The sequence below is a fragment of the Eleginops maclovinus genome, chromosome 21 (genome assembly GCF_036324505.1).
Source record: "Eleginops maclovinus isolate JMC-PN-2008 ecotype Puerto Natales chromosome 21, JC_Emac_rtc_rv5, whole genome shotgun sequence".
Classification (NCBI taxonomy): domain Eukaryota; kingdom Metazoa; phylum Chordata; class Actinopteri; order Perciformes; family Eleginopidae; genus Eleginops; species Eleginops maclovinus.
In genome coordinates, this window is record NC_086369.1 from 13,750,273 (window position 1) to 13,764,453 (window position 14,181).

At 40.6% G+C, this 14,181-nt stretch overlaps 1 protein-coding gene across 1 annotated transcript; it reads left to right on the top strand.

The window, feature by feature from the left end:
* The first annotated feature begins 1,250 nt into the window (after positions 1-1,250).
* On the top strand, positions 1,251-14,011 carry LOC134858153 (TLC domain-containing protein 4-B-like). The gene is made up of 7 exons (XM_063874059.1): positions 1,251-1,603; positions 4,561-4,730; positions 5,578-5,667; positions 6,455-6,513; positions 6,677-6,771; positions 10,718-10,791; positions 11,029-14,011. Exons 2-7 carry the CDS (start codon positions 4,576-4,578, stop codon positions 11,345-11,347), a joined length of 792 nt encoding a protein of 263 aa, XP_063730129.1. The 5' UTR covers positions 1,251-1,603; positions 4,561-4,575; the 3' UTR covers positions 11,348-14,011.
* Positions 14,012-14,181: the final 170 nt, after the last annotated feature.

A 14,181-nucleotide genomic window follows, 5' to 3' on the forward strand; every position in this document is an offset into this window, starting at 1 on the left:
AGGGGTTCCTGCACTGAGGCTGATCTCAGGTCGGTGGTTTGGTGCATCCTGTGAGGCTGTACGTGATCGCCGTATATGGCCTCATTTGGAGATTTTTCGGATCAACTGATTCAAACTTAATGAGAAAATAGTTCTTGGCTTTCAAACTGCCTGGGACCAAATCATTAAATGTCAGCATATTGGGTTAACATATTTGTGTCTGTGTCGTTAAGGTGTGAGGAGTGAGAATGTACAAGTACATTTATTGTATAGTTTTAGTTATACCTTATTAATAAATAATCTAATCAATTATGATATTTCATTTGTATTATGGGTTGATAAAGATTTAAAAAATAAACCCCAGCTTGACCAAGTGCAACACTGAAGTGATGAACACAATAATGCATAATTAAAAATAAATAACAATTCATTAAGAATTCATATATATATAATTCTATAATGGGCCAGCCCGCATAATAAATAATGCCGGTACTTTAAGTACATTAATGCCAATACTTTGTGCCAAACCTTATTTATGTAAGTGTGTCAAACGACTGTTTAAAACAACGGAAGGAAAACAGTTGCAGCGTTAGTAGCACGCGAGGTGCGCCCTCATGTGGCAGCAGTCGGTATTGTCACCTCTGATGCATTTAACAGTTAAAGGCTACTATAAACTCTGTTCATTGTGATCTAGGCACATCTTTGTGCTGTAAATATACTTGCCCTACTCAATCAAGTTGTAAGAAATGTAAATATAACTGGCTTCCAATGATCAGTTGTTCTGCCATCTGGTAATGTGTCTGGACACTTTATATATACAGTCAATGGTATGCACTCTGACTGACATCTGAGCAGGGACAGGGGCCAATGACATCAGTGGCTTAATTAGACACTGGATGTTGAGTCTGTTGTTTCTCCAATACATGACCAACCCTAGGTGTAATGTCAAATATGTAATCGTGTTTTGAAAGGGATGAAATCAATTAAGTATTCCATGAAACCTTGACCAGGGTCAGTCTGCTTCACTGGCTATCTTTTTCTGATTCTCCCTGGATCAGTTCGTCCAGCCTCCCCCTATAAAAAGACACAGTGGCTGTTCGTGGGCGGACCACTGTGGTGGTGTGTGAAGTGTATGTGCGCCTGTGTGTGTATATATCTTTAAGAATTCAGCTGTAATTTGAGCTCCGGAGGAGAAAGAGAAAGAGAGAGAGAGAGAGAACACCCCCCCCCCCCACACACACACACACACACACACCACCACCACCACACACACACACACACACACACACACACACACGCACACAACACACAGTAACGCCCCCAGGTTTCTGTAATCGAGCGTCGAGCTGCAGGATCCGCGATAGCGCACGTTTCTTCGGATGGGATCCTCGGTAAACACTGCAAAGCTGCCTCGGATGCGGAGCTCCAGCCCCGCATCATCCCCCACAAGTTGTTAGCGTGTGTGTGTGTGTCTGTCTGTCTGTTTGTGTGTGGATAAAGAGGCGGGCTTCTCTTGGTGTATCAAAAAATGACTCGACATGACTCAATTTACACGGAAAACGACCCTGGGAAGCATAACCAGCTGCGAGAGTGAGGCTCAGATCATCTGAATGAAAGTCAGACGGTAGGTGTTGTATTTCCTCCTCCTAGATGGCTGGTCCTAGACACCAGGCCAGTGTTGTTTTCCCCCAACACAGTCCCACCAGCTGCGGCGTCAGTTGGCCTTGTGCGTGTGCTATGAGATGCCTTGCTGAAAAGAACCCACAGTTCCCCTCTAATAACAATATTTTTGCGATCTGCAACTCTAAAGGGCAATCCGGTGATGCACACAGTTATGTTCGTGTAATCGTTTCTTCTTAAAAACAAGTCCTCGCGTCTTACGCAAGCGCTTATTGGTAGTTGCATGGACATGGAGCTGGCAAAACAAATCTTCCAGGAAAAACCTTTTCATTCCAATTAACTGGAAATACACATCACTTCCAAGAAAATGTAAAGGCAGATCTTTTAGACAGGCCCAAACACTTAGGAAGCAGTGATAAATCAGTGCGGGCTGGATAGCATTCATTAGTTTGGAGTTGAATCCTCTTCATTCTTTCCACCTTCTTTTAGCCAGATACATGTTCCCTGAGGACTACTCTTTCTTATTAGAGCAATGTGGAAATGGGATTTTCAAAATAATGGTTGTTGTGATGCCTTGCATGAGCCTGAAGGTGTATGTCCTTTTGTGTTTATTAGCACTTGTCCACCTTGATTTTGACATTCATTTTGATTCACTGATTGTTGTTTGGGGGTTTAAAATGTTAACATCTTTGATAAAGGAGCACATGACTAGGCCAATGTGTTTGTTAGAAAGCAGATTTTTAAACACTAGCTACTGGTGCTTGCTTCTCCATGAAGCTTCAGCTGTTTTGTATCCATAAAGCGACCTCTGTAACCATTTGCCCTTGGCACTGCTGTATGGGAACTTGCAAGACTCAAACATGTGTGCACCTCAAATGAGCCCACTACACTCTGTGAGAATGGCTTTAGGTGACATTACTTACCCAGATGTATCCTCAGTTGTAGACTCTAAAAGTGTTCCTCTAATAACAAAAAGTCTTTGTGCCTTGCAGCATGCTACAATAAAGTACGTTTCCTCAGATGCATTACAGACGGGGACTCTGGGGGCTTGGCCTTTAGGTTCCCTGATGACTTTCACTTGGCAAGTGAGGTACACACTGTTTGTCCTCGAGCATTTATTTTGCGTAGTGCATGAGCACAGGCAGATAAAATAACCAAGGCCAGAGCTCCAGGGAGAAAGATGTGTTTTATTTTAGTATGCCCGTCCTGGGATATACACTGTGCGTGGGAGTTGTAAATACGTCTATAAAGTAAACTGAATTGGCTTCTTACCAAGAGCTTGCACAGTCAAATCAGGCCATATGCAAAACAGCTCCAGGCAACCCTCATAAAACAGTTCAATGGCTGCAGAGGACCTGTCACTGACATACATTTACCGGCTGCATGCCAGTGTGCACGCAGAGCTGATCACTTTTTTTCTAAATATAGATATGACGAAAGGGATCTTTAGGTTATTTGAGGTCATTGGACAGATCCTTTTAATACATCGTACCACTTCAAGGCCTGGTTTAGGGTGAAATAACTATCAAGATCCAACTGACTTTATGGAAACCTTGCTAATTACCCTAACATCTGTGGTACCAGTCTCCATTAACTGTTAGCATGTACTACAGCTGTGCAATATGCATGTTTGTTGAAAATGTGACGGACATATCTACCAGACTCGACATGTTAAATGTATTTTGGTCTTTAAAAAAACAAAGTAAGTATTTCCAAAATGTCATCATAGTAAATATGATCATATTTGATCCAACACTTAATTTGATCAAAAGCCATAACTGTATGCATACTGCACCAATAAGGGAGTACAGCTTTATATTTGGTTTCTGTAAAATGTCCTTTTGTACACAGTGGGATTATTGCAATCCTAATAATGGAGCAGCTTTAGTGATGCTTTGACTAATGGTGTGTACAACTCAACGCACGTAATCGCCACGCAGGACAGGCAGTCCCCTCACCTCCAATATGAAGTATGGACATGGTCGTCGTCGTCCCCCCCCCAATGGTTGTAAGACGTAAGGATCCTCCAAAAGAAGGCTATTTTTCCCCCTCAGTATTCAGTATAACTTGCATCTTTTTGCTGTTGAGCTTCCTGTGGAAGAAGGAGTGTGTGTGGTTTTAGAAGGTGTGTGTGTGTGGTGTGAACCACGATGACTGCGTTTATTGTGACAGTCCTGATAGTGTGGTCTTCCGTCTGAAGAGTTGCACTTCCTCTGAGAAGAGTTCCAGGAAGTAATACACAAGCGTGTCTTTGCCAAAATGTGATTTAATACTTTGTACGTCCTGGTGCCGGCGCTAAATTTATAAAGAAGCTGATGGAGCAGAGTTATTGTTAGAAGTCGTAATCCCAAGTCTAATCATGATTCTATATTGAAATCAAGTAGCTATGTGTACATCACAAAGTCTGCCACGTCAGAATTTTGATTTGATTTAATACCAGGCACATTTATATCGACTCACAAAACACAGCTAAAATATAATTTCACCATTTCATTCCTGGTTTCTTCCAGACTTCTAATTTAAATTGATTTCATTTTAAAAACAGACCTCCTGTTGTGCTTTATAAAGTGCCACATTTCTCACCTTTAAGCACTGGTGGAATGTTTTTGGAAGAGGTGTTCATTGACAGAAATGCTGACCCAGACATGGCACGGGAATTTCAAAATAAAAGCGTATTTTAAAGATGATATGTATCGGTGTTTTGTCTTCGTAATAAAATATTGGATTCTACTTTTGTCTTAATATCTTTCATATTTGTTACTTTCCCACACTTTACCTATGAGCTCTAATATACCTTGTTTTATTCTTAAGACCAGTGGCAGCCTTTCTACTAGAGTCTAGTTAAAGCTGACTAGGCCTTTACTGGCATGTTTTACTTCTGATGCCTTTTCTAATGAATCAACCTAGCATGTCTAATTTCCCAGTTATATTTCTAATCTTCTCCTTCTTTCTCTCCCTTAGTGTGGTTGGGTGGCCATGGACCCATTCAGCCTGCTTATCCTCACCATCTCGGTAATCAGTTTCTTCACCTTCCAGTGGCTCTTCCACACAGTCAGCCCCTGGGTGTCCATACGCATCAGCCCCAGCTTCCGCGGCCTCAGTGACAAGCAGAAGGTGGAATGGAACTCAAGGTGACCGGACAAAAACATATTATCACCATAAGTCAAACCAGTTGCTTCCTGTAACACCAGTACAGTATCTCTGCAGTCGATGCATTTTGCTTCACCTTCCACCTTATCAATGCCCAGTCCAAAAAATGTCAACCTCATCCTATTAACATTTATCAAGATCCTATCTCAGACTGACGACAACGCCAAGCCTGTTGTTATGTCTGTTGCTATTATTCAAATTTCTAACCCTCTAAGTTACTACCTTATCCTCACAGTTCATCGGTGAAGATATCAGACATTAAGATGTATCAGGGACACGGTGTTCCTACTGATGAACAGACAATTTGATCAAACAGTGTCATGTGTTGTCACGCAGCGGTTTATCTGATAAATGGTTATGGGTACATTGCAGATACTAACAGGAACAAGTAGATTTGAGTAAAAAGATGGAGTGTGTGTTTCGTCCGACTGACAGGCTGCGATCTTAAAGCAGAACAATATAATCCGTGCGGTGGATTGAAGGCTCGGTGAGGCCCCTGACTTTACAGATTCTAGTGAAACACGGAGTGTAGCTGTCATTGAGTCTCAGTGGCTGATGTCTGTCTGTCTGTGTAACCTCCTGAGTGACTGACTGGCAGTCTGCTGCTCTGCCTGACCCTGCAGCAGTGTTTAATCTCCTAGTCTAATTGGTCTGAATCTGTGTGCAGCCGTGACAGGCAATCAGTTGATTCGCCGTGAGTTCTCAAAATGCAGCGCTCTAAACCACAGAGCAGCTCCAAGGCACTGTTCCTGTAAAAAGATAAATACTTACTCTACTTTTGGCACGGAACCAAATAATCACGGCTGTGTGTTTTGGTTGTAATTTCAGGACGGTGTCGACGTTTCACGCACTGTTGGTGGGAATCTTCTGTCTCTACATCTTGTTCTTTGATGATCCCGTCAATGAAGATCCAGTTTGGTGAGAAGTGACTCATTGAATCACATGTTGTTAACCTTTACTTCCCGTCAGGTGTTGGCTTATTGTTTTATAGTTTCGCAGACTCTTGTATAACACCTTTTATGGAGACCTTCAAACTCAAATGAAATGATAACCAATGGTTTTATTGTGTTTATAGCAGGTCAAAGACTTAAAAGCATTACTGATCAAATGTAGACATGAGAAACCTGTTTAAGATTTCATCAGACATCTATTTTTTCACACCTGTTAAGCTCCATGTCAGCCATAGCAACAGTAACCAAGGGGGTAATGCTTGGTGATGATATCCATCTCTGACTTATGGTAATGGGAATTCCCCTGAAAGCTTGGAGGAGGTTTGCTTACCTCAGCTTCTTTTTCGAAACTATACTAATGACATTTACAACACCTACACATATTAGCAGCTTAGTGTCTCTTTATTTTTCTCAGACTGCCTGTGCCGCAGCACCTCTTTTCACCCTCTGTCTGAAACCAGAGCCCAGTTTGCTCTGATGGTTAGCTGGCCGGCTGTATTGTGATTGGTCAACTGTTTAGAGATGACTCGCCCCTTAGCCCTACGTACAATGTGTTTGAGCGCTATCCAATAGAAGTGCGAGTGTTACATAGTGATGTAGTAAACAAGGAGTCCAATGGCGGTGTTTCAGGCAAGAAGGGGTTGAGGGGGAGACCTTTTTTAGCCTTTGAAGACAATTTGCATGCACAAAAACTAAAACACACGACAGGATATTGAATTCCGGACATTCTCCAACCAAATGTGTTTTTTCAATAGGGGAGATCCTACACTGGTGAAGACTAATGTTGCCATCACAACAGGCTACCTCATATCTGGTAAGAGAAGCCTTCAGTTAACCTGGGATATGTTTGCAAAAGCAAGACTTACGGTGTGTGTGTGTGTGTGTGTGTGTGTCGGTTGCCAGTCAGAAATGCCTCGACTGTTTGGATTGCACCAATGACATGTTATCTGTGTTTCCCCTGTGCTTCTGTGTTCCAGATCTGCTGCTAATATTTTACTATTGGAAGGCCATAGGCGACAAGTTTTTTGTAGTTCACCACCTGGCAGCGTTGTATGCTTACTACTATGTACTGGTGAGTGCCCTATTGTCCAATAGCAGAACACGCAGGCAAGATGGGAAGGACACAACCAAGAGTGAACAGCTGTGTCCTCTCTGGCTTTTGACTCACTTAGTTTCTGTGACTGTTTTCATGCAGTTCATAGGTTAGTTAAATATGCACAAAGCAAAAACGACAGGTGACTCACCCCACAAAGCGTACAAACACATGAGATTAGGGAACATTATGCTGTGTCACTTGCTGTTTTTGTATCCGTGATACAGAGTTCGTTCCAGCAGGAGGCATCGTCTCCCTGCACAGTTTCTGCTTTCTTAAGAAATACAAATATTAAGTGAAGGGTGGCCGACAGTGCCGTCCATAAACACATCTTATGTGGTGCAAGCAATACATATAAATTAAATCAATAATCAGCAGCAGCTGTAGATCACAAATCAAGCATTTGTGATAGGTGGTGCACAGTGATTTAGCATAGGATGGCTAGCTAGTGTGATAGCATGAGGATTTGCACAGTTAGACTTTTAATATTGTTCACATAATTTATTTAATTTCTGTTTTTTTTGAGAACTTGACTATTTATCTTTGAAATAAGTGGGACTCATGTTCCTGAAGCTGCTTATTGCTGCTCAGTTTTTATACGGTTAGCTCTGGTGTAAATATGCAGATAGTTTATATGACTCGTTTATGGGCAGTGCTGTTCACTCTTGGTTCAATCCAAGACCCTCTAGGTCAACAGGATCTGTTGATAATTATTATGGAAATGAATGACTATGGTATTTTTTGCATGGAATGCTCAATGATGGTACTGGCTGATGACCCCCCCCCCCCCCCCTACCTTTCCCTTAAACTTTCCTTGCTTTCTCTTTGTTTTACCGACCCCCCCTTTTTGTTAAGTTGTGTGACACTGACGTGAGTTTAGCGCAGCTTGATGCTAATCTGTAACCACTGTGTGCATGCTGGCAGTTGTGAAGCATTCTACAAAGGCAGGGTTCCTTTTATTGTAACTGTGCATGCGGACAAAAAGTATTTAACTCTCTCAATTACTTCCCTGCCTTTCTACATAACCAGCTTCTGCCTGTCTGTTTCTGTGTTAAAATCCTAGCTCTGCCTCTTCTTTCTTCCTTAAACTTTTCCTGAGATTTCCTGTAGAGGAAACTGACAAAGCCCCTCTGGCCTCTTCTGTCAGATGATCTACTTGGAAAAAAACCCATAATTTTATTTAGCTTTATGTTGCATACAAACCCCAAACTCCAGATCCACATTCGACCCCTGTCTTCAGTCACTGGCTGGATTTACAGATTTGTTTTTCTTCTTAAATGAGACACATTTAACCATGTGGTTTTTGATGTCTGTCTTCATTGCACCGTAGATGAGGAATATTTATGTTCCACATTTCAATAATAGGATTAAATCAGTGTCACATCGTTAGATTAAAATTAGGAGTTGTAACTGTAAATCCAGCCGTTTATTTTGAGAAACAGAGCAAGCCCCTGTATCTAAAAGAGTTAGGATAATGAGACAAAGTAGGCCATACTGTTACTGGACACTCGTGACTGTTCCTCAGACTAGTTCTGAACTTCATGTGGAACAACAGAATGAATGCTCCGCGTTGTCACCTGTGGTACACATTTCTGTACTGAATCTCTGGTGAAACCACTGTAAAAGTGGTCAAAACTTGATGTCGTTTTCATTTTATTTAGTTCTGTACCGAGTCAAATTTGTCTTATGTTGTCTAAGTCTTATTAGTTAATGTGGTGTGTTTTATGTCAAATCAATTATACATACTCAAAGTGAATATCAATCCCTGGGGCACACAGCCAAACTAAGGCCAAACACTTGAATCAGCTTAAAGTTATGAGCTTGTTGGCATGATGATTCTTGACTAATCAGTCACTAATGTTTTGCTCGTAACAGTGTTCAAATAATCGTATGATTTAAAAAAAAAATGCAGCATAATCTGTATTTTGTGTGTGTAGCTTAATCCAAAAGATAATTTAATAACTAAGTATTAGATGCATGCTTTCTTTTGTTAAGTTTTGTTAATGTGGCTTTTTATTGATTTCAAATTGTGGCATCTTTTTCGTTCTTCTAATATATCTGTCTGTCTGTCTCTGTGTCCTCTGCTGACTTTAACATAAATAGCCCCTCTTCAAACCCTACATTTCCAACATCGAGTCGGGTCGTGTCATCCCTGTTCATGCAAAAACTACCAAAAGGGTTGTGTGTCATTTAGAAAAACCCAGAGCAGGTTTTGATCTAGATGGGGACCTATTCCTGCCTTGTCTGCTACTATGCTGTTGTGTTGCACTGAGCAGATATGATGCCCAGTCACAGTATGGACTTACCAGTTCCTAGAGGTACTAGCATGCTAATGCTAGGTGGAAACTTCATATCTTATGGTACAAAAACTGTGTGTGTCCCATAGTAAGTATGTTTTAATGTACAGCTTTTGTTTCAGCTCTGACGGTAAGTCTTCTTTTACATGCTGTGAGCCAAATAACATCCATCTTAAGATCCTTGTGGGTGAAACTGAGTGCTGTGATTTATCTTAGCTTTCAGTTTGACCCAGAGTAAGAGGTGCAAATCCCAGCTTTCAGTTTCTAGAACCGTCTTATTGCCAAGCACTTTACAACTTTGACTGATGGCACATTATTCACACAATTTGAGTCTGAGTGCTTTATTTTGAAAAGTTCATTAAGCCACGAAGGCCAGGTTTACAAGATGAGGTGTCCTGAAATCCCCCTGTTTGTAGGATCATCTTCATTCTATTTAGCAGCAGCTTGGAGAGTGTTGAATTGTGATTGAAATGGAAATAAAGCCTTGTGGGTTATCTTATTGAGGGATCACACAAGGGCGTCATAGAGGTTTCTGTCCATGTAATCACAAATTGCTTAAATTATTCAAGTCAAAACCTGCTGATGATCTCACACAACATGGGATTCAGGCCCTGATACTCCAAGCTATGACTTAGAAACATATTGCTTTTCCTCTGCATGGCTTCTGATTGCTCCTCCGAGTAGTGGCTGGCTGAGTGTGTGTATGGTTGTACAGTATTTGTATCGATATTTTGCTGTGTTGATATTTGCTCAGTGCGACGGTCATCAGAATTATTGCCGTGCTTAGGAGCTTCACACTGTTCTGCTGCATTCTTGATGAAAAGACATAGGGGGAATTAGCAGTATTTGGCGTACGGTTCGTTGAAAGGAGGCTTTAGTCAGTGTAACTTGAATATATGAGGTAATCTGACAACTTATATGACGCAAAACCAGTTATTGTCTCACTAAAAGAAACCCCATGTCTGTCTCTAGTTTAGTCCATTACAGCCTAGGTCATGATTTATTGTAATTGTCTTATACTTTCTAGTACATTAACACCTAAATCACTTTCCATTCAATAAGGTGTGAGAATTCATGGTTTTGGGAGGATGGATCCCATGAGTTTAATACTCTTTAAAGGATGATCCATTTCCATGTTTGACAATTTGGCTTTTTTCAAGTGAAATGTCCACATTTCAATAAAATATCTAATAAACTGATTTATTACAATGAAATATGGACAGCACACTCGTGCTACCAAGGGACACATTTTTAAAATTGTATTTAAAGTCAAAGTAGTTTGGTTTATTTTGCACATCATCAGTTCTTCATTCTCCTTCTTTCCTAAGAATGAGTTTCTTCTCACAAGAGCTGAGGAGAATTAATCATTCTGAAGTCAAATTAAGGACCAGTCTAATTTTAGCCAAAGAATAATTGTGAGCCTCGAAGCAGAAGCCTCTTTTGTTAGCTCTGCCAAGTAGGTCTGTAGTTGGACTCGAGATGCCCACACAGTAAAAGTATGTCTTGAAATGTGAAATATCAGCAGGCGGAAAGTGAGCTTCCTGCCTGCTGATCCAAATGACTCGGTGACTTGTGTTTTTTTTCCCTTTCATGTTTGGTTGTGTCCTGTGTTTACCTTGTTCCTGCAGGGCGTTGGAATGTTGCCTTATTTTGCTAACTTCCGTCTGCTTGCTGAGTTTTCCACGCCATGTGTTAACCAGCGGTGAGTACCTGCTGACTGATCACCTGGGCTCTGGCTGTTAAAGTTAGGAGTTCAGTTTACAACAGTTTGATATATCAGAAGTAAGAACAATCAACTGGTTCTTGCATGTTCTCTTCAGATTATTAGATTCCAACTCCATGTTAACCCTGATAAATCTGGAGTCGTAGTGAACATACTTTCTATAACTTCATATTTCATCTTGTTAGACTTGTTTCCTAACTCTGTGTTGTGTTCCAGCTGGTTCTTTGAGGTACTAGGTTATCCTAAGTCCTCCCGGCCCAACATGGCGAATGGTGTTGCCATGGCAGTAGTCTTTTTCGTGGTCCGCATCGCCGTCATGCCGGTCTACTACATCCGTATGTACTTGGTGTATGGCACCGATGCCTTCTACCTGGTGCCCTGGGGGGGCCGCGTAGCCTGGATCGGCTCCAGTATCTGCCTGGACATCATGAACGTTATGTGGATGCATAAGATCGCACGTGGCTGCTACAGGGTGCTGCGCTCGGCACAAGGGAGCAAAGCCGGAGCACCTCAGGAGAATGGGAAAAGGGATTAAGGGAAACAGGGTGTCAGTGGTGAGAGAACGCCACAGCAGAGACAAATGACATCATTAGCACTGTGTTGGACAGCCGTTGGTCAAACCTGCGAGGTGATGTTACAAGACCGAATGTAATGAAGGAATTATTTTGGAAAGCAGGAGTAATAAAGGACCGTTCAACAGGGCGTCCCTAAGCCACGGAATGGCCTCTTAGCAATATGAGCATGGCGAATTGCCAATCTGAAAAACGTTCGTCCAAGGATTTGAGGATTGCCACAAATCGTCAAAAAGTTGACCTTTCTTTATGCTCAACAACAGACTTTAAAATATTTTGTTTTTCATTATTATTACTGCTGCCTGAGTCCCACGATGGAAATGAGGGTAAAGCAAAGATCTAAAGGGAACCTGGGAAACGTTCTCTGTAATGGTCAGTGCCATACAATCATAGTCAGAGGCCTGTTGAGGAGAAGAGTCAAGCATCTCTTTTTCCTCAGGAAATCTACGTTTGCAGGGACTTGAATGCCACAAGATGGGATATTCAGTGCAATCACAGAGGAGAACAGTTATTTAAGTCATTGAATCACACACCCACAGTCATTAGGTTCAGAGGTTTGAATGAAAGCCAGCCTATTAAGAAGTGTATTTGCTATTGTGAGTCTGTCTGCCTTTGATTGGTTTGGATTAAAGTGTATTTCTTTTGTCTTGCTGGGGTCAAGGCAAATCGTTTTTAAACAAATAAAGATCCTGTTTTTAATGAAAAAAGACTAATGTATGGAGGACCTTAGAATTAGTGAAAGGGAAACTGAATGTTGCCGCTGTGTTGCTGACATTTAGCAATGCAAGACTTTTCCTTAAGTCATCTCCAGATATTTAAACCCACATCATTGAATTGGAATTGGAAAACAAAATTGCATTAGATACACAAAGTTATATTGATGACACTGTTTTGTAGAGCCGGCATCATATTTATTTCACATGTATGCATCACATGTGCGATGCATGTAAAGGGACACTCATTCAGAATCAGTGTTGTAGTCAAAGAGCAACTGCTTTGAAATGTTGGTAGTAGATCTGACACTCTTCCAGTTTGGTTTGGCAATAGGTTTATATAATATTCCTGTTTATAATATTGTGAAATTAACATTAAAATGGTAATGGTTTGGTAAAATCAGAGACAATAATCAGTATTTGAAATGGTAATACTTCTGTATATATGTTAAAGATATTTTGTGGTTATTTTAGAGCATTTTGTGACAAATAGCTTCTGTTCTGTATGATTTCCAGCTGTTAAACACCATGTGCACTTCCATAGTTATTCATGATACAAAATATACTGTTATGTTTTCAGTTGAATATGTAGAAGTTACGAGGATTCACCCCACCGTTGTTTCTAAAGCGATATTCTACAGACACAGCAGTTAATCGTCGTACAACACTGAACAAAACCGTACAAGGCTTTCAGGACAAATGTATCATTTGTTCAAATTAAAGATGGCAATTCATAGATGATTTACAAAACTTGAATTTATATTGAAACTGTATCTTCATGAGCTGTACATCACTAGCTTCTATCAAAAGTGTTGCTAGTTTTGGAAGTAGGCCTTGTTGTTCAGCGCTTGATTTTGTTGCCTTTTTAAAAACAACTTCTGATTGCACAGTGAATATTTTGTTACACCCCTACAACACTGTTTTTTTTTTTCTTCCATGTCTGATGCCTGTCGAAAGTGATTGTTCAGCCTTTGTTATAGCTCCAAATGTAAATCCAAGCGGCATGTGAAGGCTGGTTGTTTTAGTGCTTTTGTTTTGTCGTGGTTTTAAGTTCAAATTTACGTTACGTGCCAGTGCTTTAGCCATTCATGCGAAATACTTTTCAGTGCCAACCATGATTTGTTCTGTTGTCACACAGCTCTGTAGTCACGGTGTGATGCGGCTCAGTGAAGTTTGGCTTGGTCAAAAGTGTGAAAGACTTTTGCGCCATTTTATTACAGACACTGTTTGGAACAGGATGGACTCTGGCTATGAGACACTATCTCACATCTTAGATAACCGTCAGGATGTGTTAATATTTCACTGGGAATAAATGGAAATCATAAAAGGGTTTCAGGTCAGCATTCTGTTAGAACCAGGTGTGGCTCTGTATGCATGGTCTATTTGATCTTCTTCATGCACCCTCTATAACTGCATGTGGTATTGCATGGGGATCGCACTGTAAACAGATATACATTTTGCAAGACAACTTTTGTTAATTATTTTTCTTAGTGCATAATGTTTACCTAACGTTTTTCTTGTACTGTGTCACATAATGTAGTGTAGTACAGATGGTGATGCGGCGAGAACATAAAGATATTTTGTATAATATCCTGCACAGAGAGAGGTCCTAAGGGAATACTTGAATACTGGTCAGCACAGTCTATAACATTCTGGGCACTCAGAATAAACATGAATACTAAGAGCATCTAGCATTGTGTCTGTACCATTGTCTTTAATTTATTAATCCAAAAGCAGATGCTGCGGTAACAGAGAGCCCAGTGCTGGTGTCTGTGTTTCTGTTCTGAATGTCGTACGAGCAGAGATGTGAGTAGACGGAGTGTTTAGTGACATTCTATGAATGTATTGGAGAAGAGGAAATACTTGTCATTTACATTTTCACTTGTTCTTTCCAATAAATACCAAATTAACTGATGTCATGTGTTTAATTTAAGTGGTATTATGTTGAAGCTTAAAACTCATGTACGCCCTTATTTAGTGATATATTTTTACAGTATGCCATTTAACTTCAATAAACCCAATCTTTTTATTATCAGTACATATTGATGTATTTTTTCTTTAGGCTGACTTTTTAATAGCAGCTA